The sequence below is a fragment of the Leucoraja erinacea genome, chromosome 18, assembly GCF_028641065.1.
Source record: "Leucoraja erinacea ecotype New England chromosome 18, Leri_hhj_1, whole genome shotgun sequence".
Lineage (NCBI taxonomy): Eukaryota > Metazoa > Chordata > Chondrichthyes > Rajiformes > Rajidae > Leucoraja > Leucoraja erinaceus.
Window position 1 is genome coordinate 20,532,884 of NC_073394.1, and position 23,717 is coordinate 20,556,600.

The 23,717-nt window shown below is 42.1% G+C and overlaps 1 protein-coding gene across 1 annotated transcript in view; it reads left to right on the top strand.

Moving 5' to 3' along the window:
• The window catches only part of otog (otogelin), a 121,807-nt gene extending 108,635 nt beyond the window's left edge, over positions 1–13,172 (top strand). Inside the window, 12 exon segments of the mRNA XM_055649513.1 lie at positions 32–136; positions 1,648–1,752; positions 2,611–2,712; positions 3,739–3,837; positions 3,935–3,975; positions 4,061–4,136; positions 4,653–4,831; positions 5,952–6,056; positions 7,401–7,520; positions 8,808–8,853; positions 10,454–10,533; positions 11,522–13,172. Of these exon segments, the coding sequence (XP_055505488.1) occupies positions 32–136; positions 1,648–1,752; positions 2,611–2,712; positions 3,739–3,837; positions 3,935–3,975; positions 4,061–4,136; positions 4,653–4,831; positions 5,952–6,056; positions 7,401–7,520; positions 8,808–8,853; positions 10,454–10,533; positions 11,522–11,722 (1,259 nt within the window). The 3' untranslated portion in view covers positions 11,723–13,172.
• The last annotated feature ends 10,545 nt before the right edge of the window (positions 13,173–23,717 follow it).

The window sequence follows — 23,717 nt, forward strand, 5'->3', positions numbered from 1 at the left end:
GTTTTGCATTCATATTTTATTCTATTTTCAGCTTGCAATCAAACAGTTTGCACAAGTTTTGCCCCCCAGTGTTCATATGGAGAGCGACTTATTACCCATTACAAACCAGACTTCTGCTGTCCTGACTACTTTTGCGGTAAGGATATACATTAATACAGAAAATTCCTCCCGGAGAGAAATCCGGAGGTAATGATCCAATGTGCACTTCTTAAAAAAAAAACAGTGTATATTTCCAGTCTCGATATTATCATGGGTAATGAGCAGCCATTGCCAGGAATATTTAACATTTAATGCCATTGTGGCTTTCATAAATCTACTCCATAAAACACACCTTAGAAAAGTATAGCATAGGAACAGGGCACAGCGGTAGAGCTACTGCCTTACAGCGCCAGAGACATGGGCTTGATCCTGACTACTGGTGCTGTCTGTGCGTGGTTTGTACGTTCTCCTCAAAACTATGTGGGTTTTCTCTGGGTGCCCTGGTTTCCTCCCACACTCCAAAGACGTGCGGGTTTGTTGGTTAATTGGCTTTGGTAACTTGCAAATTTGTCCTTAGTATGTTGAATGGTGTTAGTGTGCAGCATGATCGTGGTCTTGGCGGGTCGAAGGACCTTTTTTTGTGCTGTATCTCTAAAGTCTAAAGGAACAGGCCTTTTGGCCCCTAATGTCTGGGCTAAAGATAATGCAAAGGTAAGCTTATCTCCTCTGCCTGCACATGATGCATATCCTTGGTCGAACATGTGACTATCTAAAGGCATCTTAAACGCAGCTATCACATCTGCCTGCACCAACACCCCCGATAGCACATTCCAGTATAGCACGGACAGTTCTTCATGCATGAATGGCCACAGAATAGGTGCATAACAGGTGGGATAAAATAGAACTAGCATCCTGGTGATTACTGTTTGGTGTGGACTCGGTGAGCCAAAGGGCTTGTTTCCACGCTGTGTCTCTACAGTCTAAAACTAAAACAGAACAGACTTCCATACCTACAAAGATGGAATAATCAATTTGTTGTGCAGCATTTTCAATCTGTTGAGATGCGGTGATGACAAAGTTCAAACTGAATGTGTTTTGGATCAGAGAAAAAGAAAAGAAAATAAGTCTAATTTCATTACATTTTTCATACATGGCATATGCTTTTAGAGTAGTTAAATATTTATGTAGAAATAAAAGATTAATGTTGAAATAGATAGATAGGGGAAGCAGTCAAAATCTTTTTTTCCCAGCGTGGAAATGTCAAGCACAAGAGGGCATAGCTATAAGGTGAGAGGGGAAAAGTTTAAATGAAATGTGTGGGGTAAGATCTTTAAAAGGAGGGTGGTGGATGTCTAGAATTTGCTGCCAGGGATGGTGGTTGAGGCAGATACGATAGTGGCGTTTAACAGGGTTTTAGTTGAGAAACGACACAAAGTGCTGGTGCGAATCAGCGGGTCAGGCAGAGAACATGGATAGATGACATTTTGAATCAGGACTCTTCTTCAGACGTGGATAATGGTGGGATATGGATCAGAGGAGGCAGGCAGATGAGATTTGTTTATCTTGACATTATATTTGACGTGTACATTGGGAGCCAAAGAGCCTGTTCCTGTGGTTTCTATGTGATCTATTAGCTACTTTAATTGATAGACTGTTAATTTTCTACAGAATGCGATCCAGAGAAGTGTGGGTCTGATATCCCGATTTGTCGAGAGGACCAGACATTGATTGCTACTCGAGCTGATGGCAGTTGCTGTTTGGCATACATCTGCAGTAAGTTACACACATAAATATTGATTCAAAATGACTAACTGGTACCTGAACATTCAGCAAAAGTTTATTCCTGAGAGTTCATAAAGTTATACAGTATGGAAACAGGTCCTTCAGCTCAACTTGCCCCATCACACCTGCCTGTGTTTGGCCTATATCCCTCCATTTCACAGCCATATCCCTGTCCAAATATTTCTTAAACACTATGAAAGTAGGGTGAGTTAAGTATTTGATTGTAATACCCTATCCTGAAGGATTATGGCACGATTAATGGAAATGAATGCTGTTTGCTGCAGTCTAATTCCTTTTTTAATATTTTTATTTATTAAATGTACAGTAAATTACAGTAGTACAAGCCACATATATCTTATTACATTTATTGTACCCCTTCATTTTTTAAGCTTTAAGGAAAGATAGAAATAAATAAAGTAGAGAAAGTGAGAGAAAGTTGTGTTAGTGTAAAAGAGTGATAAAAAAAACAAACCCATTAGACAAATAGTTAGGGAAAAAAGTTAAGAAATATAAACCATAGAAAACAAAGAAAGAAAAAGAAACAAAAGCTCTATTATGAAAACCACGCAAAAGGGATATACCAACTTCGTATTCTAATTCAGTGCTTCCAATGCAGTTGAGATATTTCATACAATGGCCATTAACTAAAGAATAGTGAATAATAACATGTTGTAAACAAGCCTCAACTACCTCCTCCGCAGCCCGTTCCATATGGAAATGGATCAAGCAGGGATGGGGCATCTTGTTCGTCGTGGACGAGTTGGGCCCAAGGACATTGTTCCACGCTGTAGGGCTCTGTCTCTCTATGTCCATTGTCCAATATGATACTTTGCTCGTCCTTGTATTCAGTGTGCGGTGCTTGCTCGGACCAGATACCCACCTGCTCGGAAGGAGAGATGATCACAGTGGACAACAACACAACGGAGATGTGTTGTCCAAACTACCAGTGTGGTGAGCATGATGCTTTGTCGTTCAATCCATCGCAATCATTACTAGCTGTATAAAAATAAATGCGGCACACTGCAGTCTGATGCAGGGTCTCGACTCGAAATGTCACCCATTCCTTCTCTCCAGAGATGCTGCCTGTCCCGCTGAGTTACTCCAGCATTTTGTGCCTATTGCAATAGTTTTAGTTCGATTTCTAAAAGAACTATTACCAAGTAATATAGGGTGGCACAGTGGCGCTGCGGTCGAGCTGCTGCCTCACAGCGCCAGAGACCCATGTTCAATCCTGACTGTGGAGTTTGCACGTTCTCCCTGTGACCCCGTGGGTTTTCTACGGATGCTCCGGTTTCCTCCCACATTCCAAATACATGCAAGTTTGTAGGTCAAGAGTGTTTTATTCTCATATGTCCCAAACAGAACATTGAAATTCTCACTTACCGCAGCAAAACTGAATATGTAAACATTGCTGAAAAATTGGAGTGAGATACAGTGAAAAGATTTTGTTTACGAGCTATCCAATTAAATCAGACCATACTATACATGAGTGCAATACACCAGTAGATCACGTAGTGCAAAGAAAAATATACCACAGCGCAGAATACTTTACAGCATAATAGCGTAGCAGTTCCAGAGAAAAAGTCCAAGATTGCAATGAGGTTGGTTGGAAGACCAGGATTAAACCCTAGCTTATGGAAGGACTGTTCAGAAATCAGAGGGGAAGAAGTTGTTCTTGAGTTGGTGGTACATGCTTTCAAGCTTTTGTACCTTCATGTGGTCGAGATATCAGGCTTCAAAACATCTTGAGTTTTGTTATGAGTCTCATGAACACTTTACAAGTATAGTGTACAGATATTGCTTACGATAGGACGCCCTGATTTTGCTGGGTGTGTTTTACCATCTTGAATCAGCACTGTATTGTAATATACCATTAGACATCAAAGTTAGGAGAATCACGCTGATTTTTTGCCACATTTCAATTCGGAGAACCCCATACTTTATCCTCATGAATCATATCTGCTTTATTTCTCCTAGTTTGTGAAATAAATCGATGTCCAAAGTTTCAGTGTCCTACGGGAATGCAGGAACTCCATGCATGGAGTCCGGATCGGTGCTGCCCAGTTCATTCCTGTGGTATGTGGACTTTATTTTGAATTTCTAAAAATTTGAGCAACTTGCATGACTTAAGCAATTAGGCTTCATTTTATATATTTCCTTTTTTTATTTGTAGAATGCTCCTGTGAGACATTTCCTAAACCTCAGTGCAAATTGGTGAGTGGCACGTTGTTACGTTTTGATATACTGTTTTTTTACCTCAGTCTGAAGACTCAACTATTTTGTTATTTGATTATTTTAGGGAGAGATATTGGTAAATGAACAACAATTTGGAAATACTACATCCAATCCATGTGCCTGCCCGGAATACGAATGTGGTAAGCTCATATTCATCACTCTGGTCGTCCAATTTCAAATACGATATGATACGATAGGATAGAACTTTATTTATCCCAGGATGAAATTGGTCTGCCAACTGTCCTAAAACACAACAAGATACATGACATTAAAGTGACGAGTGGAACGTTCAAGATTGGGGAGGGGGGAGGAGGGTCCGCCTACCCAATGATCCAAATGAGAATTAAATGCAAGTCTATAAATGCAACACATTTATTCCATAAATAACACGGGATATTGCAACATTCAAATTGTTGCAGGCAAATTTAATTTAGTTTGGAAAGGGATCAAAATTAAAATATCAGCCTTTTGGGTCGGACTGAAGAAGGGTCCTGACCTAAAACATCACCTATCGATGCTCTCCAGCGATGCTGCCTGACCCACTGAGTAACTCCTGAACTTTGTGCCTCCACTGTTGAATGTGCTTGTTTTATTCTACGTTTTAATGTGTTTTATGAACTCAGATACATTATTTTCATGTGTTTGTTTGGTTGCAGTAAATGACAAAGTGTGCATTGATGGAGAGAGAGGTACATTGCGCCCAGGTCAAGTCATTGTGGAGCACACCACAGATGGGCTGTGTTACACCACACAGTGTACACACAACCTGGACAATCAAACTGGTGTCTACAACCTGCTTGTCAACATGGTTAACTGCTCGGCACAATGTGAAATGGTAATAATTCTTGAGTAGTGAAGCTTCACCATTATTTAATTCTGCATCAATCCTTGCTAAGCCATTTAAGCTGGAAAGAGTGCAGAGAAGCTATATGAGGATGTTGAATGGAATGGAAATATACAGCATGGAAACAGGCCCTTCTGTCCAATGAGTCCATGCCTGCCATCGATCACCCTCTCACACTAGTTCTATGTTATCCCACATTCTCATCTACTCCCTACATACGAGGGGGGATTTTACAGAGGGCCAATTAACCTACAAACCTACACGTCTTTGGGATGGGGAGGAAACCCAAAAAACAGTGAACAAAGGTCTAAGGTAAGATTGGCAAGATTCAATAAGAATCTGAGGGACAACTCTCTGTAGGTTAATCGGCCTTCTGTAAATTGGCCCTTGTGTGTATGGAGTGGATTTGAGTGGGTTAACATAGTACTAGTACAAATGGGTGATTGGTGGTCAGCCTGGGCCTGTTTCCATGCTGTATTTCTAAGTTAAGTGATTTAATGAAGGAAATGGAGATGCCAGCAACCCATCCTAATAAAATCAGTTCCCTGCCCCCCCCCCCCCCCCAAAAAAAAATACAGTGAGTGGAGGATAGTGATGTGCAAAATTTAAAGCTCTCTAGCCACCAGGTGGTGGACAGTGAAGGACCCATGTATTGCCACTATTTGTCACTTTGCAGCCTTTTACAGTGCAACTTAATTTATTTGTTGTCACACGTACCGAGATACAGTGAAGAGATTTTTCTGCGTGCTAACCAGTCAGCGGAAAGACAATAAATGATTACAATCAAGTCATCCCTAGCGTACAGCTACAGGATAAAGGGAATAATGATTAGTGCAAGATACAGTCCAGTAAAGATAGTGTGAGGGGCTCCAATGAAGTAGATTGGAGATAATTGAGATAGATAATAGATGAAAATTGACTTTCAGTAAACCAGAAAAGCCATTACTTTATTTTTAAGCTTATAACAATATACTGTGATTATCATATAATTACTGATCTATTGGTACAAAAAGTAACCAAAAAAGATTGTGGTCATTTTAATGTCATGACATAGCGACGTGCTCTACAGCATGAGAGACACTTTAACGTTTGCCTTCTATTAAACATACAGAACCAGGTTTACATTCCTCCTGATGACCCGACAACGTGTTGTGGTGTTTGCAAGAATGTATCCTGTCTAGATAACTTGGAAAATGAAAATACAACCTTTCACAAGGTGAGAAAGAGAATGCAATAGTCAATGATTTAAATTTTGCATGGCGTGTACTACTTACCAGAGACTGGGATCAGGTCATTGATTTCATGATAACCATTTGAGGTGTTCCATGCATCTGCCTCTTTGTAATATAAAATGCCTTCCAACTCAAATAAACCTGCAGTTGAATGTTAATCTGTACACTCCCACAGTACTGTAACTGTTAAACTGTAAATGTTATTGTTGTATGATACAACTATTGTGTTTGAATGATCCCAGTGGTCTATGTTTATTGGTATTGGTTTAGGATTCTCATATGTATCAAGATACAGGGAAAGGCCAGTCCAATCATACCACACATTAGTACAATCAAGCCTACACAGGTTACTACAGGTAGTGCAAAGTGAGAAAGTACTGAATACAGTTTTGCAACATTGCAGTGTTACAGTTTCAGAGAAAAGGTCCAATGCCCGTAATGAGGTAGGTTGGAAGATCGGGACTGCGTGTGCAGAATACAGATAACCCTTGGCGTAACGGACCATGGGGGAGAAATATAGTGTCTGTTGTTGCCGATTGTCTGCTATAACCAAGTAACGGATTTGTTGCATCCACCTAGCGGTCACTCCATGCAACAACGGGTTGTTTTCAAATACAAAGTTCTTTTTAACAGCTAAAAATTTACTTTTCTTATTAGCAAATAATATTAAAGGCTATTTGTTGAATAGATTACCATTGTACAAATGTTGATCGAAGCAATTGCTTGTCAATGTCTATGGCCTCCCGCTGTGTACTTAAACAGACAGCTCTGCTACAATGAAAATCCGCTATAACGAGGGTCGACTGTATAGGGTTACAACATTATAGCATTATAGAGAATGAGTCCAATGTCCTCTATGACGAAGGTTGGATGTTGTCTAATTTTTAGCTCTGGTTTAACTTGATACTTGCCCAGAGACACCAGTTCAAGCACCTCTTGCTGGTTTAGTGGATTTCCTCTGGAATGATGAGGATATGTACAGAGTTTGTACGTTCTCCCTGTGACGGCGTGAGTTTCTTCCGGGTCCTCCGGTTTCCTCCCACATTCCAAAGAAGTGTAGGTTTGTAGGTTAATTGGCTTCTGTAAATTGTTCCTATTGTGTAGGGTAGAACTGGTGCAAGTGTGATCGATCGCTGGTTGGTGGTGATACTCGCGATAATCGATTTCCACACTGTATCTCTAACTAAACATGACGATTTACCTCAGTAACATAGGCATTAGAAAATTAAATCACCAATTTAACTCGATTGTGAGGAAAATGTAACACAGTGTTTATAAGCTATTCTTGTCCGAAAACGACCTTACTATATTTCATTTTCTTTCAATAGCCTGGAACATCATGGGTGTCCAACTGTGTCAGATACGATTGTACTGACACGGTTTCGGGACCCGTCTTGATCACTTCAAACATCATTTGCCCGCCTTTCAACAAAACCGCGTGCTTGAAGGTCAGTGAGTCACACATCACGTGTTCAATATGGTTTAATTGAGGATTTATTCTCAATCATGTTGTAGACTGAATACTAAGCATTTGGTCAAGGGAATTGCAGATCCAAATCAAATTATTTCAAAGCGGAAGTCAATATCCTTAAAGCAATGTGTATGTCTAGGCCTCTGCGTGTTAAAGGAGCAATATAATTTCTGGATAATTGTATAAATAACTCTGCAAGATACTGTTCTTTAATATTTAAAAAAAAATCACAATGCTGGAGTATCTCAGCAGGTCAGGCAGCATTTTGGAGAATATAGAAATGTTCTTATCAATGTTCCCCATAGATGTTGCTCAACCCACTGACTTACTCGAGCACTTTGTGTCTCTTTTTGTAAACCAGCTTCTGCAGTTCCTTGTGTCTCTCTTCTTTAATATAGACTAGCTACTATTTCTATTGGTGAATTCGAGGCCTTCTATCTGGTAGATTTGTTGTTCACCAAAATGGAAGGGTGGGCTTCTGCCATTGATCTTCATCAAACTAGTTCACAGAGCTCTTGTGATGTTCACCGGTTAATAATAATTCTCTGCCTGGTTCGATGTATTCTTTATGTAGTTCAAGATCACTTGATATCATAGAGTTGTATAGCAAGGAAATAGACCCTTTAGCCCACTGTGTCCATGACAAACACATTGGCATTACTGGGCCATAGACCTCCAAAAAACTCCTATCTATCTGTTCAAATGTCCTTTAAGTCAAATCGTTCCAGATATGGACTACTCCGAGTGGAAAAAGTTGCGCTTGCAGGCTTCTTAAATCACTCCCTCTCATCTTAAGCGTATACCTCTAGTTTTATAATCCTCTACCCTGGGAAAAAGACTGAGCATTTATGCATCCCCTCGTGATCCTGTACACCTCAATAAGGTCACCTTTCAGTTTCACACGCTCCAAAGAATACAGTATAAAGTCATAAGGGATGGGAGTAAAATTCGGCCCATCAAGTCTACTCCGCCATTCAATCGTGGCTGATCTATCTCTCCCTCCTAATCCTATTCTCCTGCCTTCTCCCCATAACCTTTGACACCTATTCCAGTCTATCCTACCTATCCCTCTAACACAAGCCCAGGTAACTACCTGGCGAATCTCTTCTGCACCCATTCCAACCTAACGCATTCTTCGTATAGAACCAGAACCACACACAGTAGACCAAATGTAGTTTGTGCAGACGTATCACAATGTCCCAACTTTTGATGTGCATCGTTCAACTTTGTTGCCACTACAATAATTAAAGCTTTTCTCCCTCAGATTGGAGGATCTGTTATAACATACATGGATGGCTGCTGTCAAAGTTGTGAGTAATCATTTAACGGAGACCATTCTGAATCGAGCAGTGATCAGCTATTGATTAAAATAATCAACAGCACGGAAACAGGCCCTTCACCCCAACTCGTCCATGCAGTCAAAAATGCCCCATCTTCACTAGTCCCACCTGCCCGTGTATGACCCATAGCCCTCTAAACCAGGGGTCGGCAACCTACGGCCCCCGGGCTGAATGTGGCCCGTAACCTGAAATCATCCGGTCCGCCGAGCTCTGGCTGTACCACATCCTGCGCAAAGCCACCGGCACGGCTGCGCATCTTCTGTGAACACGTTTAAGAAAGAACTGCAGATGCTGGAAAAATCAAAAGTAGACAAAAATGCTGGTGAGACATGCAAGGATTGCATGAGGCTGCCTCACTCGATGAATTTCTCCAGCATTTTTGTCTACCTTCTGTGAACACGTGATTTGATGCCAGCCATCCAGGGCAGGATCCATGTGTACACGTGATAGATGTGGCCTGCCATCCGCTCACAGACATGCGTCCTGGCCCCTATGCAGCACAAGGTTGCCGACCCCTGCTCTAAACCTTATATCTGTGTGTTTTAAATTGTGCTATAGTTCCTGCCTCAACTACCTCCTCTGTCAGCTCATTCCATATGTCCACCAACAAAATGGTAACATTCATATAGAAGTCATGATTTCTATAATTCCTTTATAGGCAATAATTATTTCATGTATTGATATATTTATAATTATCACAACACAAAAATATAAAGCTCCTAAAATACCGGCTATTTTATAACATTGAATTGAATGATTCAGTTCAATATAATACAATGAAGGGCAGGGAAACAGTTGCATGCTGACCATTGATCACCAGTTCACAATACTTCTTTGTTATCCCACTGTCCCAAACCAATCCCTATACACTAGAGGCAGTGTACAGAGGGCCAATTAACCTACAAATCCCCACATCTTTGGGATGTGGGGTTAAACCAGAGCACCCAGCGAAAACCTACACAGGGAGAACATACAAACTCCACAGAGTCTGAAGAAGGGTTTCGACCCGAAACGTCACCCATTCCTTCTCTCCAGTGATGCTGCCTACCCTGCTGAGTTACTCCAGCTTTTGTGTCTATCTTCGGTTTAAACCAGCATCTGCAGTTCCTTCTTACATACACTCCACACAAGTAATTGGTATTTTATGACAGTAATTTGTGCTATTTTGCAATGTTTAAAAATATATATATTTTCGCCATCAAAATTATTCCTTTCTATTCAGAAATCAGCTGTGTACCTGTGTGTCAGACACAAGCAGCAAAACTCCTTTAGTAGTGACTAATTAGAGTTACGTCAATAAATCACCAGAGTGGAACGTTGCTTTAAATTAGTTAACATAAAACAAGAAAGTAACGTTGTGAATGAATGAAGTAAACAACTAACCAAGAATATAATTCCAACTGCGAATGAAAGTCGGGGACTTTAAAATCACTTCACAACTTAACAGAAAGATTAATTACATCTTAAGAAATGCACTATTCTTTAAAAAAAAAAACAAATTATGTCCAACTCACATTCAAGAGGTTTGGAAATGCACACTGATATATTTTATTGGTAATGAATGATACAGGTAAAGAGGATGTAAAGTCATGTCAGAAGGTGGTGGTGAGGATGACCATTCGAAAGAACGATTGCCGAAGTAACAGACCTGTGAGTAACAAATGAAATGAACAAGGGGGAGGCCATTTAGGACTAGGATGAGGAAAAATGTTTTCACTCAGAGAATTGTGAATCTGTGGAATTCTCTGCCACAGAAGGCAGTGGAGGCCAATTCACTGGGTGTATTCAAGAGAGGAAGTTAGATTATAGCTCTTAAGGCTAATGGAATCAAGGCATATGGGGAGAAAGCAAGAACAGGGTACTGATTCTGGATGATCAGCCATGATCATATTGAATAGTGGTGCTTGCTCGAAGGACCGAATGGTCTACTCCTGCACCTATGTTTTTTCAATGTTTCTATATGCTTCTTGTACTCATACTCATCGTCAAACTAGCTGTCTTCTTCTTTGGATACATAGAGCATGGAGACAGGTCCTTCGGCTCAATGTACCCATGCTGCCCATCGAAGCACATCTCATTTACCACGTTTGGCCCATATCCCACTAAACCTTTCCTATCCATGAATCTGTCCAAATGTCTTTTAAATGTTTTTGTATCTGGCTCAACTACCTGTTCTGGCAGCTCGTACCATATACTCACCACCTACTTTGTAAAAAAAATTGCCCCTCCTGTTCGTATTAATTTTTTCCCCTCACACCTTAAACCTATGTCCTCTGTTTTTTGATTCCCCTACTCTGGGTAAAAGACACTGTGCATTCATGCTATTAAATTCCCTTAACGATCTTATACACCTCAATAAGATCGCCCCCTCAACCTCCTGCACTCCAACAAATAAATTCCTAGCCTGCCCAACCTCTCTCTGTAGCTTAGGCACTCAAGTCCTGGCAATGTCCCCGTGAATGACTAACATGTCATTATATAAATAGAATACAGAGAAGGTACTGGCCTCCCAGCCTAACAAGCATATTACTTTCAGTCTGAAGAAGGATCCTGCCCCAAAACATCACCTATCCTTTTTCTCCAGAGATGCTGCCGGACAATGCGTTTCCAAGTGTTAACACGTTGCACTGTTTTCCAGGTAAACATAGTGTCATGTGATGGAAAGTGTCCCTCAGCAAGTATATACAACTACAGCATTAACACGCACGCCAGGTTCTGCAAGTGTTGCAGGGAAATTGGGCTGCAGAAACGCATGGTGCAGCTCTACTGCAGCAGCAACTCAACCTGGGTCAACTACCCTATCCAAGAACCGACAGACTGCTCCTGCCAGTGGTCCTAGAGTTTGACGGGCAGAATCGAACAAGAAACAACCACTACCGTCTCACCTGTGAAACAAAAGGTTTTTGACAATCTGTAGTTTGGTGCCACATGCAGTCTGTTCCAATTAATCCCGATCTATATTTAGGAATTTTTATTATTATGCTAGTTTGACATTTTACTGACGATCCTTTATTTCTCACTCCTTCACCATTCTCTAAAATACTGCCTGAAACAGTTCATTAATTTAACTCGCAAAAGAAAACTCTGCCTCCTACCTGCTTAAGGTCGCCAAAGAAATCCAGCAAACTCGAGTCTAACTTGTGCTATTCAGTGAGTTTACCTCAAATTGTTTCACTGCAAGTGAGCTACCGGTTTAGAATACGATGCAGTACAGCACAAGAACAGGCCCTTCGGCCCACAATGTCTGTGTTGAACATGATGCCGACAGCATCATTCGGCCAATCACGGCTTATCCATCTTTCTCTCCCGACCCCATTCTAATGCCTTTTCCCCCATAACCCTTGACACCCTTACTAATCAAGGATCTGCCAATCTCCACCTTAAAAATATCCATTGACTTGGCATCCCAGGGCAATGAATTCCACAGATTCACCACCCTCTGACTGAAGAAACTCCTCCTCATTTATTTTCTAAAAGTACATCCTTTTATACTGAGGCTATGGCCTCGGGTTCCAGACTCTTATCTACCCGCGCATGATCCATATCCCTCCATTCCTTGCTCATCCATGTGTCTATCTAAAAGGCTCTTAAATGCTTCTATCCTAACTGCTTTGTCCACTATTCCAGGCACCCACCATTGTCTGTAAAAAATAAAGTTGCCCGGCGCATCTCCTTTAAACTTTGTCTACTGGCCAGAGATATTCGAATGCCCAAGTAGAAAGAGTTCGATTTCCTGGCCCCCATTCCCTCACTTAAAAGCAAACAGACCTCACACAAAATATATTACCTAAAATTTCTATAAATAATTACACAATTATCTTAATTATCCATTTTTAATTAAACGTTATCTTTTGAAAAAAATTTGTACAGAACTATTGACTGGTATTGCCAATGGATTTAGTAAAACACCTCAATGTTTATTTTTAATTCTGTTACTTTTAAGGGGAGTTTACTCACTGATCTTTTTCTCAAAATATTTCAATGTCTGTTTTTTTTTAATGATTTACATTAAACTTTAATTAGAAATTTTAAGGGTAGGTTATGGCATAGATATGTAGTAGATACATTACAGATAATTGGATTCTGTATATTTCGGTGCACTTTATTTAAACATTAAAACAAATAAAACAGAACCACCTTTTTCCATATTTGTGGTCATCCTATATTTAGTCAAAATTGCTGTGAAATGAGTCATTATTTTTTTATCATACATGTGCGTGTAGTTTTTCTAGTTATGTATTCACAGATTATGCTGATCTCCAATTGATATGGGTTTTTGTGATAATTCTAATTATATAAATAAAGATTCAAAATAAGTGGACCAAGAATTTTAATCGGCATGTCTGTGCTTTTTAAATATGTACCGAGTGCATGTGTAGTCCAGCATGAAAAAAATGCTCTATTGTTATGTTTAGTTTATAGATACAGGAAACAGGCCTTTTGGCCCGCCAACTAGCAATCACCCGTACACTAGTTCTATCCTACATCCTAGGGATAATTTACAGAAGCCTATGGAGGAAACACCCATGGTCACACTCCATACAGACAGCACCCAAGGTCAGGATCGAACCTGGGTCTCTGGCGCTGTAAAGCAGCAACTCTACTGCTGGCCACCGTGCTGCCCAAAAATCTGAAGCAGTGACTTCCATCCTATGATGCCCTGGTTTCCCCCCCACACTCCATAGACGTGCAGATTTATAGGTTAATGGGCTTTGGTAATATTCTTAATATTTCCTAGTGAGTAGGATAGTGTTAGTATGTGGGGATTGCTGGTCAGTGCGGACTCGGTGGGCCAAGGGGCCTCTTTCCACACTGCATCTCTAGAGATTTCATTGAGAGATGTGGATATTTGGATCTTGAAAATAATGAGATAAATTGCTTAAAGAATGCACAAACTTGCACTGAGAGCTGTGAAGGCCAAGACACATGTGACCCAGAGATTGACATCGGAAGCAATTCTTATCCGTTTATCTTAAACAAATCCCTGCTGTCATCTTCTGATCTATCCTTTCCCTGCGAAGATCAAACTGGCTGTTTGGGGGGAAATAATTAATTTAAGGGGAAATGATCTCTGGTCCTTAGTGACCATTTTAGTTTTAAAGCGTTCTTAAGTCAAGAGCGCCTCATTAGTGAACTCTTTCATCCAGTGTCTCGTACGAGAAATAATAACAACAGTTCCAAGAACATGGAAAGTGAAAGGATGCAGACACCTGGGCAAGACCAGTGTTCCACCTCTCCTGAGGAATCTGATAAATGTTTCTTGCATACTTCAGCCAAAGAAATGTCAGGAAGGTGGATAAGTAAACACGAGTCGCAATCAATGAAGTTCAATCGTGGTAGAGTTAAATTGATGGCAAACACAATGCAGGAGGTGGCTTAGATGTCCTGCAGGTGTACAAGAGCTTTCCTGTGTATAACACCACACTCTGCCTCGGAAAAGCGGCCAACATAATCAAAGACTCGCCCCACCCTTTTCCCTGCTCCCCTCAGGTCTTCTTCTTGCATATAGCGTGTACAGCCTAAAGTTGAAGGACAACTTGTTCTATTTGATCTTATTTGATTGTGCGCACCAGGTTGATTGCATTTGTTGAAATGGGGCAGACCACGTGAAGGTTGCAATCTCCCACCCCCTCCCCTCAGGTGAGAGGTGCAGAAGATTGAAAGCACGAGCCATCAGGGTTCTGTCCAATTCCCCTCTACCTCATTGGACTTTGTCTATGGAACTGTTGCGCTGTTTAACTTGGGCATCGATTTTGAGCTGTAAGCTGCTTACCCGTCATTCCGCCGCTTAGAAAAATAGTTTGTTTGACAACCCTTATTGCAGCCTTGCTTCCGAATGGTTCAACTCATTCTAATTGCCTTTGAAGCAACTAATTTGAAACCTAAAACCCTTCCTGTAAACTCTCAAAACATCGGCCAAACTGGATTGTTTTTTCCTGTGATGAGTTCACTGCTTCCAGAAAATAATAACGTATTTATTCTATGGTGGACAAGAGTGTTTACCCACATTTGGCTCGCGTTTCCTTGGCCAATTACTTTAATATTGTGGCCCCTGGTTATTGATGTTTCCACCATGGGACACTACCTTAATTTATCAGTGTTTTTTATGCGACAAAGAAAATAATTTAAAAATGGCTTAGAAATCAGGGGAGTGAAGATATCAGGTAAGCAAGCCTACAAAGGTGAGGGTTTGGAAGACTTGTCAATGGCAATTTTGGCTGCTTAATAGAAGCTTTCCACCTTTTAGTTTAGTTTTAGAGATACAGCGTGGAAACAAGCACTTCGGCCCACCGAGTCTGCGCCGACTAGCGATCCCTGCACACGTTCTATCCTAGACACTCGTGAAAATTTAACAATTAACCTGCACATCTTTGGGATGTGGGAAGCAACCGGGGCAGGCGGTCACAGGGAGAATGTACAAATTCGTACCAACAGCACCCGTAATCAGGATCGAACCCAGGTCTCTGGTGCTGTAAGGCAGCAACTCTACCGCTGCACCACCGCCCTCAACTTCATGCAAAGTCTAAAGAACTTATTAGTACAGCTGCTGTTTGAAAAACTAAATGCTTTGGGGGAGGATTGTGGTATTAACTGCAAAATTAATGATTCTGGGTTAATAAACAAATTCAGATTTGAGATGAGAATTAAATTACTTAAGGATAAAATGCGACCTTAAATTTTAGCATTTCATTGACTGGGTTTTCTGTTTGAAACTGGGCTAAAGCACAGCCTTGGGGAAGGTGAGAGTGAACTCAATGGTGCAAACCTCTACCATAACTGAGGTCACTTTTTAAAGAAAATTTCCTTTTCACACAAACAAAGCCCTTCGGCCAACAATGTCTGTGCCGAACATGATGACAAGACCAGCCTGCACATAATCCATATCCCTCCACTCTCTGCATATCCATGTGCCTATCCAAAAGTCCCTTCAATGTTACGATCGTACCTGCCCCTGCAACCTTCCCCTGCAGCACATATCAGGCACCCAGCACCTTCTGTGTAAAAAAACTTGCCACGCAGATCTACAAACTTTACCCACTCACCTCGAAGCAATGTCCTCCAGTCTTTGACATTTCTATCCTGCAAAAAGGATCAGACTGTCTCATAATTTTATATATTATTATCAACATTCCAGCATTCCAGAGAAAACAATCCAGGTCCAACCTCCCCCTGTCGCTAATATCTCCTGATCCAGGCAGCATTCTGGTAAACATTTTCTGCACCACCTCCAAAGTCTCCACATCCTAATGGGGCGACCAGAACTGCATGCAATATTCCAAAGTCTTATAAAGACGCACTATGACTTCCAGACTGTTATACGCAACACCCCAATCAATGAGGTGAGCAGACCATATGCCTTCTTTGCCACTCAACTGTGTTTCTACTTCGAGTGATTTGTGGACTTGGATCCCAAAATCCTCTGTACATCAATGCTATTAGGGGTCTTGCTATTAACTGTATACTTCCCCCTTATATTCAACCCCCACCCCCACAAAGTGCAACACCACACACTCCATGTACCAGTTCCATGCACATTTCTCCAGGTGATCTATATCTCACGTTATATCTTGACATCCTTCCTCAGAGTCCGTGACCCCAGCAATCTTGGTATCGTCTGCAAACACGTAGCCTTTTTCTAAAATATATGAATGCGGTCAGTATCGTGGGGCAGTGGTAGAATTGCTACCTTACAGTGCCAGAGACCCAGGTTCCATCGTGACTACGGGTACTGTCTGTACGAAGTTTGTACATTCCCCCTGTGACCGCGATGGTTTCCTCTGGGTCCTCTCCTTTTCTCCCGCATCCCAAACACGGACAGATTTGTAGGTTAATTGGCTTCGGTAACAATTGCAAATTGTACCTAGTGTGCAGGAAAGTGTTAGTGTATGGGGGTGATCGATGGTCAGCGTGGACTCGGTGGGCTGAGGGGCTTGTTTCCACTCTGTACCTCTAAAGTCCAAAGTTTAAAGTCAAAAGAAAGCAGGGAGAGGAATTCCAAAGCCAATACAGCAATACCATTGCAAAATTTATCAACTATTTATTCCCAGTGTTCGATGACCTGGGAAAATCCTGACATGCTTGCATTCACACACAATCACCATATCCGACAATTTTTGACTAAATAAATAAATGCGTTGCCTGTTATAATATTGAGCCATGGAGCCAGAAGGTTCTAATTTGCTGTCTGCTCTGTGATGAATTATTTGATCACAGCTGGGCTGGCAGGTGGAATTTAATATTTGGCCCCTGATAGTAAGCTATTGAAACTACTGGGATTATTCACATCATATTTCATGCAGGAACGTATTAACCATTTCTTTTCACTGAACATTCCCTCTGATATTTGTTGTGCAAGATTTAAATGAATTGTATTAAACTATATTATTAATTGGTTCACAGAAACGTGAAGCCAATCAGAATAGAGGATTTATTTTTGCTAAACTCTTCCTCCGGTCTGTGATGTTTATTTTAGTTTCGTTTTTAGTTTTAGATTTTAGTTTTTACTTTTAGTGTTTATTACTTTCAGATCCTGACTAAGGGGTGCTGTCTGTGTGGAGTTTGTACCTTATCCCTGTGACCACGTGGGTTTTCTCCAGGTGCTCCAGTTTCCTCCCACGTCCCAATGACGTGCAGGTTTGTAGGTTAATTGGCTCCTGCAAATGATCCCTAGTGTGTAGGACAGTGCTAGTGTATGGGGTGAACACCGGTCGGTGAGGAATCCATGGGCTCAATGGCCTGTTTCCGTGCTATATCTTTAAAGTTTAAAGATAACACGATCTCTGGAGTACGTTTGTACAAGGCAAATCCTGGCAGCGGCGTTGGCCTGAAACTCTGCAGAACATATGCTGAGGATCTACTGCTGAATCCCATTCACAAAGACACATTGAGAGATTTATTGAGGGGGTTTCAAGCCGAATATTTCACAGATTACAACGTAGGATCAACCAAGTTTCTCCCCAAGGCTCCCCTGCATCTCTGGCTGGGCTGAGGTCACAACACCAAGATGAACTTTACACTAAACTTGGCTCTGGTAATTTACAACCCCACTTAAACCATCTTTTAAAAAATATATTTGCCAGATTTGATCTCAAAGATATGATGTTTAATAATTAGTAACACAGCGGGTCTACATTATAATGATAAACCTGTTCTATCTGAAATGGGCATTCTTTTACAATTATTGTAAAGGATAAACTGCTAAGAACATCGTTATTTCAGAGAGATAGTGTGTCCCATTGTTTCAATGGAGCTGGGCAGACAGCTGTTGCGCTGAAATTAATGATGCAATTGTAACATTCTCGCTTTATATTCAACACAGACACTATTATAACCTAGGACATTCTCAAACCGTAGGACTCAGTTCAGCCTGCCAAATAATATTAACTGGACTGTCACGGTGCTCATTTCCTTATTAATCAAAAGACAAAGTGCTGGATGAACTCAATGGGTCAGGCAATGTCTGTGGAGGGAATGGATAAAAGACATTTCAGGCCGCTAAGACATAGGAGTAGAATTAGGTAATTTGGCCCATCGAGCCAGCTCTGCCATTTGATCATAGCAGATCTATTTCTCCCTCTCAACATTCTCCTGCCTTTTCCCTGTAACCTTTGACGCACTTACTAATCAAAAATCTGTCATTCTCCACCTTAAAAATGTGTGCTTTAAAAAATACCCAATGAGTTACTCCACCCGCAATCTGTGGCAAAGAATTCCAATAAATTCCACAGATTCACCTGACTATGTTATCCCACTTTCTCATCCACTCCCTACATGTTAGGGGCAATTTACAGCTGGCCGACTAACTTGCAAACCCACACGTCTTTGGGGCGTGGGAGGAAACTGGAGTACCCGGAAAACACTCACGAGGTCAAAGGGAGAACGAACAAATTCCTTAAAGGCCTGTCCCACTTGGCCGTCATTTGCGCCTCATTTATGCGTCATATGCAAAATAGGCCGACGCGATGTCGTGCGCAAATCACGCGTCATCATGGCGTCTGGTGCGTGTGACGTCATTAGAATACCCTGTGGCATGCGGCATCGCATGGTTACACACGGTGACGTAACCATGCATCACCACGTGATACACGTGAGATGTCTGGACGCCAGCGTGCGTACCGCGCGCAACTACACACACCTCTGCGCCTCTCCATGTGCCCGTCCCGTGCTACCCACAACTCCAGCCTTGTGTCACAACGCGACGACCACAATTTTGGAAGTTGCGTAAATGGCGCGCAAATGACACCTAAGTGGGACAGGCCTTTTACCGTCAGCACCCATAGTCGGAATCGAACCTGGATCTCTGGTGCTGTAAGGCGGCAGCTCGACTGTGCTAACGATCCACTCACATACTAGATGATAAATCCTGTGGAGGGCGATCTTGTCCAAAGCTTAATTAGACACCATGGTAAATGGTTTAGCTTCGGGATACAGCATGGAAACAGGCCCTTTGGCCCACTGAGTCCACACCAACAATCAATCAACCATTCACAGTAGTCTTATGGTATCACACACTCTCATCCACTCCCTACACACTACGGGAAATTCACAGAGGGCCAATTAGCCTACAAACCTGCTAATGGGGTACGGAAGAAAACCAGAGCACTCGGAAGAAACCCACGTAGTCACAGGGGGAACATGCAAACTCCACACACAGAAAGCACCCTGGGTCAGAATCGAACCTGAGTCTCTGGCTCTACCACTGCGTCACTGTGTTGCCCCTTATCTAAATTATATGGTGTCTAAATTGCCTCCATTTATGAAAGCACATTAATCTTGCAAATACACCTATAATGCCAGCAACTATTTGACAGTGTGGTTACGGTAGATAACCTATTTGCCAAAAATACACAACCCCTCTTCTTTCTTCCCCTCCACCTCTTCTGTTTGATGGGTTCCAATTTTAGGTAACCCCCCCCCCTCCCCCCCTTTTGTCTCCTTTTCATCTCTAGCCCTTGTCCATCCATCTGCCAACCAAACCTCCCTCACCTGTATCCACCTATCACTAGCCAAGCTTTGCCTACCTCTATCTTGCAGCTTCCTCCCCACTACAATCAGCCTGAAGACGAAGTCCGACCTGAAACGTCACCTATCCGTGTTCTCCAGAGATGCTGCCTGACCCACCGAGTTACTGAAGTACTTTGTGTTTTTTTTGTTGAAAATCAGCATCTGCGTTTCCTAGTGTCCACCCATCACTTGCCAGACTTTGTCCCGCTCCCACCTCTGTTATAGCTTTTGTGTTCCTCACAAGATTCCAGCATCTGCACTTCCTTGTGTTACCAATAATTTTTGTGCCTATCTTCAGTTTAAACTAGCATCTGCAGTTCCTTTCTACACACCTAATATTTAGGTATAACACATTTCATTTGGCGCTGTGAATGAACTGGAAGCATAATGGCAGACGCAGAGTGAAAATGGTTCTGTTTCTTGTTCCCATGCATGACCTTGTCTAACCTTCAACGCAGTACATAATTATGCAGCACAGTGCACAAGAGTTGGAGCGCACAACCCACATGTTACAGGCGTGTTAGCCTTAGCCTTCTCGACAGATACACTGGAGAGCTTATAATAAAACCATGTTCCCTGCAGAAGGCGTGACTTCTAATCCTTTTGATTACGAGCTGCGATTTCCTGATTATTTGGGGAAAATACAAATCTTCAATCACACAGCATTTTACTGGCCATAGAAAGCATCTCCAGAATTTGAAAATAGCCCTTTTCCCCCTACCCCAAAAGTAGGTACTTTCAAAATAACAGAGTTGTTGAGGGGATTGTTAATTGTAGTTAGGGAATTCAATGTTCACACCAGAGAGAGACATAAAATGCTGGAGTAACTCGGTGGAACATTTGCAGAACAGTGGCGCAGTAGTAGCATTGCAACCTCACAGCGCCAGAGACCCGGGTTAGATCCTGACTGTGGCCGCTGTCTTTACGGAGTTTGTACTTCCCCTTGTGATCACATGGGTTTTCTCCAGATGCTCTGGTTTCCTCCCACACTCCAGACATACAGGTTTGTAGGTTAATTGGCTTTGGTAAACTTGTAAATTGTGCCTAGTGTGTAGGACAGAGCTAGTGTACGGGGTGATCGCTGGTCGGAGCGGACTCAGTGGGCCCAAGGGTCAGTTTCCGTGCTGTATATCTCTAAAATCTAAAGTTAGACAATATTCCTGAGAAAAATAGATAGGTGATGTTTCGGGTCAGGACCCTTTTTCAGACAAGCATTTGCAGTTCCTTTATAGTCTCTGAACTTAAAGAAAGGTAACTTTGAGGGTATGAGACGTGAATTGGCCAAGATTGACTGGCAATTAATTCTAAAAGGGTTGACGGTGGATATGCAATGGAAGACATTTAAAGACTGCATGGATGAACTACAAAAATTGTTCTTCCCACTTTGGCAAAAGAATAAATCAGGGAAGGTAGTACATCCATGGATAACAAGGGAAATCAGGGATAGTATCAAAGCGAAGGATGATGCGTACAAATTAGCCAGAAAAAGCAGCATACCGGAGGACTGGGAGAAATTCAAAGACCAGCAGAGGAGGACAAAGGGCTTAATTAGGAAAGGGAAAATAGATTATGAAAGAAAACTGACAGGGAACATAAAAACTGACTGCAAAAGTTTTTATAGATATGTGAAAAGAAAGAGACTAGTTAAAACAAATGTAGGTCCCTTGCAGTCAGAAACAGGTGAGTTGATCATGGGGAACAAGGATATGGCGGACCAATTGAATAACTACTTTGGTTCCGTCTTCACTAAGGAAGACATAAATAATTTGCCGGAAATAGCAGGGGACCGCGGGTCAAAGGAGTTGGAGGAATTGAGTGAAATCCAGGTTAGCCGGGAAGTGGTGTTGGGTAAATTGAATGGATTAAAGGCCGATAAATCCCCAGGGCCAGATAGGCTGCATCCCAGAGAACTTAAGGAAGTAGCTCCAGAAATAGTGGATGCATTAGTAATAACCTTTCAAAACTCTTTAGATTCTGGAGTAGTTCCTGAAGATTGGCGGGTAGCAAACGTAACCCCACTTTTTAAGAAGGGAGGGAGAGAGAAAATGGGGAATTACAGACCAGTTAGTCTAACATCGGTAGTGGGGAAACTGCTAGAGTCAGTTATTAAAGATGGGATAGCAGCACATTTGGAAAGTGGTGAAATCATTGGACAAAGTCAGCATGGATTTATGAAAGGTAAATCATGTCTGACGAATCTTATAGAATTTTTCGAGGATGTAACTAGTAGCGTGGATAGGGGAGAACCAGTGGATGTGGTGTATCTGGACTTCCAGAAGGCTTTCGACAAGGTCCCACATAAGAGATTGGTATACAAACTTAAAGCACAAGGCATTGGGGGTTCAGTATTGATGTGGATAGAGAACTGGCTGGCAAACAGGAAGCAAAGAGTAGGAGTAAACGGGTCCTTTTCACAATGGCAGGCAGTGACTAGTGGGGTACCCTAAGGCTCAGTACTGGGACCCCAGCTATTTACAATATATATTAATGATCTGGATGAGGGAATTGAAGGCAATATCTCCAAGTTTGCGGATGACACTAAGCTGGGGGGCAGTGTTAGCTGTGAGGAGGATGCTAGGAGACTGCAGGGTGACTTGGATAGGCTGGGTGAGTGGGCAAATGTTTGGCAGATGCAGTTTAATGTGGATAAATGGGAGGTTATCCATTTTGGTGGCAAAAACAGGAAAGCAGACTATTATCTAAATGGTGGCCGATTGGGAAAGGGGGAGATGCAGCGAGACCTAGGTGTCATGGTACACCAGTCATTGAAGGTAGGCATGCAGGTGCAGCAGGCAGTAAAGAAAGCGAATGGTATGTTAGCTTTCATTGCAAAAGGATTTGAGTATAGGAGCAGAGAGGTTCTACTGCAGTTGTACAGGGTCTTGGTGAGACCACACCTGGAGTATTGCGTACAGTTTTGGTCTCCAAATCTGAGGAAGGACATTATTGCCATAGAGGGAGTGCAGAGACGGTTCACCAGACTGATTCCTGGGATGTCAGGACTGTCTTATGAAGAAAGACTGGATAGACTTGGTTTATACTCTCTAGAATTTAGAAGATTGAGAGGGGATCTTATAGAAACTTACAAAATTCTTAAGGGGTTGGACAGGCTAGATGCAGGAAGATTGTTCCCGATGTTAGGGAAGTCCAGGACAAGGGGTCACAGCTTAAGGATAAAGGGGAAATCCTTTAAAACCGAGATGAGAAGAACTTTTTTCACACAGAGAGTGGTGAATCTCTGGAACTCTCTGCCACAGAGGGTAGTTGAGGCCAGTTCATTGGCTATATTTAAGAGGGAGTTAGATGTGGCCCTTGTGGCTAAGGGGATCAGGGGGTATGGAGAGAAGGCAGGTACGGGATACTGAGTTGGATGATCAGCCATGATCATATTGAATGGCGGTGCAGGCTCGAAGGGCCGAATGGCCTACTCCTGCACCTAATTTCTATGTTTCTATGTTTCTATATGTATCTGCTCATACGGTTGAGTTGTAAACTGCCCGTGTTGCAATTACAACTTTACTGACTGTAGGTCAACACTTCCTCTACAGATTAATTAATAGTCATATAGTCTTACTGCGTGGAAACGTCCTTCAGCCCAACTTGTCCATGCCGTCCAAGATGCCCCATCTAAGCTTGCCCCATCGGCCCACATTTGGCCCATATCCCTCTAAACCTTTCCGATCCATGTACCTGTCCAAGTGTCATTAAATGCTGTTATAATACCTGCCTTAACTACCTCCTCTGGCAGCTCGTTCCATACACCCACCACACTCTGTGAAAGAGTTGCCCCCACAGGTTGCTATTAAATCATGCCCCTCCCACCTTAAACT